Raw genomic sequence first — 3,224 nt, 5'->3', positions numbered from 1 at the left:
CCCACCCACTTTTTACGTGGGATATTCTCTCTAACACATTATAAATTTTCAAATCACAGAGTTAAGATAATGTCAACAAATATAATAATAAATCAACAGCTGTTGATTGAGTCATTTACCCAACTATTAATCGATATCGCAAGTAGGGATGCACATTTTTCCCATGGGGACGGGGCCCCGCGGGGACCCGCCCCTAATGGGGCGGGGAATCCCCGTCTAAATGGGGAACGAGGCGGGGACAGGGATAACTTTCAATCCCCGAATGTTAAATGGGGCGGGGCGGGGATAGTACTTCCCGTCTCGACGAGGCACCGTTTAAATTTGTATATATTTTTGTAATATTTTATATGTATTTTATATCTTTCTTTATCTGTTTTTGTAGTATAGTAATTAATTTTTTAATATTTTAAATTTTATTTAGGATAGTGTTTAATATTTTAAATAATAAATATTGTGTAATATTTTAATTTACAAATAATTTACGATTTTTATTTTAATATTTCAATTTTTAAATAAATGGGTTACCCGCCCCAATAGGCAATTCTCCACCCCGTCCTCGACGGGGAATAAGCGGGGATGGGGCAGGGACGGGGATTAGAAATATAAATGGGGACGGGGGGAGCACTCCCCGCTAATTCCCTGCCCTGTGTGCATCACTAATCGCAAGAGAATCCACCAAATCTTCCTCGTTTAATTTCACAAACCCGTGCAAATGTGTATGGGATGGATTGTACATATGGCAGATGAAAGCCTAGCCTCTCTTTCAAAAACTATTGTGTATTTTATATTATTACAGTTGGCGGAACCACTTACAAGCTACTCCAAAATTTTGATTTTATATAATGTATAAATTAAATCAAAATTATACTTTCGGCCTACACCCTTCTAGTCTAGCTGAGAATGGAAGCTTTTTGTTTCTCACTTTACTTTTTCATGCTTTGGCAGGCTCCGCGGTAACATGGTCTATTATTATTATTTGAAAGGAAGACCAAAAAAAAAAGTAAAAAAAATCTGTCTAGTCCTTTTTTAGACACCCTTTATGAGATTGTAAAATATTGGAATAGCTGTAAAAATATGGCACATTAACCACCACTTGAGACTAATAAAGGAGTTTCAATACTTTCATACTCCAAACAGTTTAAACAAAGCCAACCCATGTAATGGAAGACTCATAGTCATAAAAAGGAAAGAAGCCTAAATACCAGTTGATGAAAAACTACATTAGAACAGAATAGAGGCAAACATAATATAATAATATGATGATAATAATAATAAAACCATAAACTAACTGCAACTCAATACATATAATCATCATCAAAGATCGTGTAATTGTTGTTGTTTCTCCTTGTTCTTGCTTCTCTGTCAGCCTGCAATTTAAAATCAAATTATAGAAGAGCCTAACTAGTTCAACATAAAAATAATAATAATAACATGAAAGTATATAATATATTTATTTATACATACCTTGGTAATAAGCCTTTCAAACTCTTCAGTTCCATGCTGTTCAATATACTTTTCAGCAGCAGTTAAGATGTCATCTTGCTTTCGAAAAATGTTCTTTTTTCGTGGCAAATACCAAATTTGAGCAGCTTGTGGGTTCATATAGTATGGTCTAATGTAGTGCTTGTAAACATATGCTGCCCCATTAAATTGTGGGAACACCAACCAACACATCAAAATTAGCTTAGCATAAGGCCAAATGGGGAACCTGACATGAATTTAGACGACAAAAAATTAAACTTTTGTCACAAAATGCTTTTGCATGCTTAAAATACCAGTCCTCTCAAATAAGTATCTTCAACCTTTCATTTCCTATTTTTTTTAACAAATCTTTTACTATGAGTTCAAATTGGGTCATGTTGCAGCATTTTTAGACTTTTTATTTTTTGAAACAGTCCAAACATTTTAGAATCTCGAAGAAAAGGAAAAAGAAGTTTGTCCGAGCCCCAGCATTACTAATAAATAAGGGTTATTAAAAAATTATCCCATCATCATAAACTTAACAGACCTTTCATATGTCCCTAACCTAACATGAAGTTGAGATATGAAAATCTCATCCAGCTGTTTTGTTCTGCTTAATTATATATATATATTTTTTATAACTTGTACCAACAACGTTACAGGACTAAGATTCTCTCCATTTTATAAGGATTTATTCCACACTATTAAATAACTAAACCGAGACATTACACACACACATAAAGGGCTTGTTTCGTAAGATTTAACTTTATGTCTAAAGCTAACATTTTAAGAAAGTGCCCATATTTTACTAAATGCTATTAATTAAGCCCTAAAGGGAACTTATGAAATAATCTCACTCAAAAGTAAACAAACTCACCATTCTATGAGTTTGGCAAAAGTGAGCTCAAAGAGTGTGATCATAGAATAGAGAACCCAGTAAGTAAGCCATTGCTGATCATCAGTACGAGACTTGGTCTCTATGGCCTTAATTGAAGCATACCTCAGAATAAGAAGGAAACAATCAGCGCACTTCTTAAAACTAATTAAGTTAACAAACACATTGATAAAAGTTGTCAAGAAAAATAGAGATGCCATATTGTGTGTGTGTGAGTGTAGAACACTTACAAAGGATAAAGAAGAGAGACTAGAGGCCTGCAAATGAGAAACAAATTAACATATAACCAACTTAAAAAAACTCAAAAATAAAAGAATCAAAATGTAGTTGGTATAGCTAATAACTATAAGTTGAAGACATACAAAGCAAGAACATCAAAGTTCTTGAGGACAACTTGGAGAAAGTTTTCACTATTCCCAGAGCCAGAACCCATTTTGTTTTGGTATAGAGATTCTTCTTAGTAGAGTAGTTTCACTGGCCTTTTTAAAAGGCTTTTGGGGTTTGAAATGAGTGTGTTTAAAAAAGAGACCTGAAAAGGAAAGGGTTAATGTGAAAAGTTGACTATGGGGGCCTCTTTAAGGACTATAATTTACAGGAGAATCACTACACGAGAAAAGAGGCACCGATTTCCATTTAACTTTATCTTCTGTGGTTGTGGTTGCCAACAAATAACAAGACATTCATTCCCAGTATCATAGCCAAAATGTCACTCACAGTCTGTCACACACATCAATCATTATGGTTCAACTTAAAAAAGAAAAATCCCTTTTAAAAAAAAAAAACTTAAAGAAGACAAAACAATCACTAGCCCATTCCTGAAAAAAATTAAAGCTGATAATCTATTAATTTTTCTTTAATTGTGTCTTCA

At 33.7% G+C, this 3,224-nt stretch overlaps 1 protein-coding gene across 1 annotated transcript; it reads right to left on the bottom strand.

Moving 5' to 3' along the window:
- Positions 1–1,093: 1,093 nt before the first annotated feature.
- On the bottom strand, positions 1,094–2,873 carry LOC133821318 (HVA22-like protein c). Its single transcript, XM_062253686.1, has 5 exons — positions 2,719–2,873; positions 2,587–2,613; positions 2,339–2,461; positions 1,465–1,708; positions 1,094–1,367 (listed from the first exon to the last, which is right to left on the bottom strand). The coding sequence occupies exons 1-5, from the start codon at positions 2,787–2,789 to the stop codon at positions 1,296–1,298; spliced, it is 537 nt and encodes a 178-aa protein (XP_062109670.1). The 5' UTR covers positions 2,790–2,873; the 3' UTR covers positions 1,094–1,295.
- Between the last annotated feature and the right edge of the window lie 351 nt (positions 2,874–3,224).

Source organism: Humulus lupulus, chromosome 3 (assembly GCF_963169125.1).
Source record: "Humulus lupulus chromosome 3, drHumLupu1.1, whole genome shotgun sequence".
Classification (NCBI taxonomy): Eukaryota; Viridiplantae; Streptophyta; class Magnoliopsida; order Rosales; family Cannabaceae; genus Humulus; species Humulus lupulus.
Note: the sequence above shows the minus strand (reverse complement) of the source record. Positions and strands in the feature narration are given on the sequence as shown.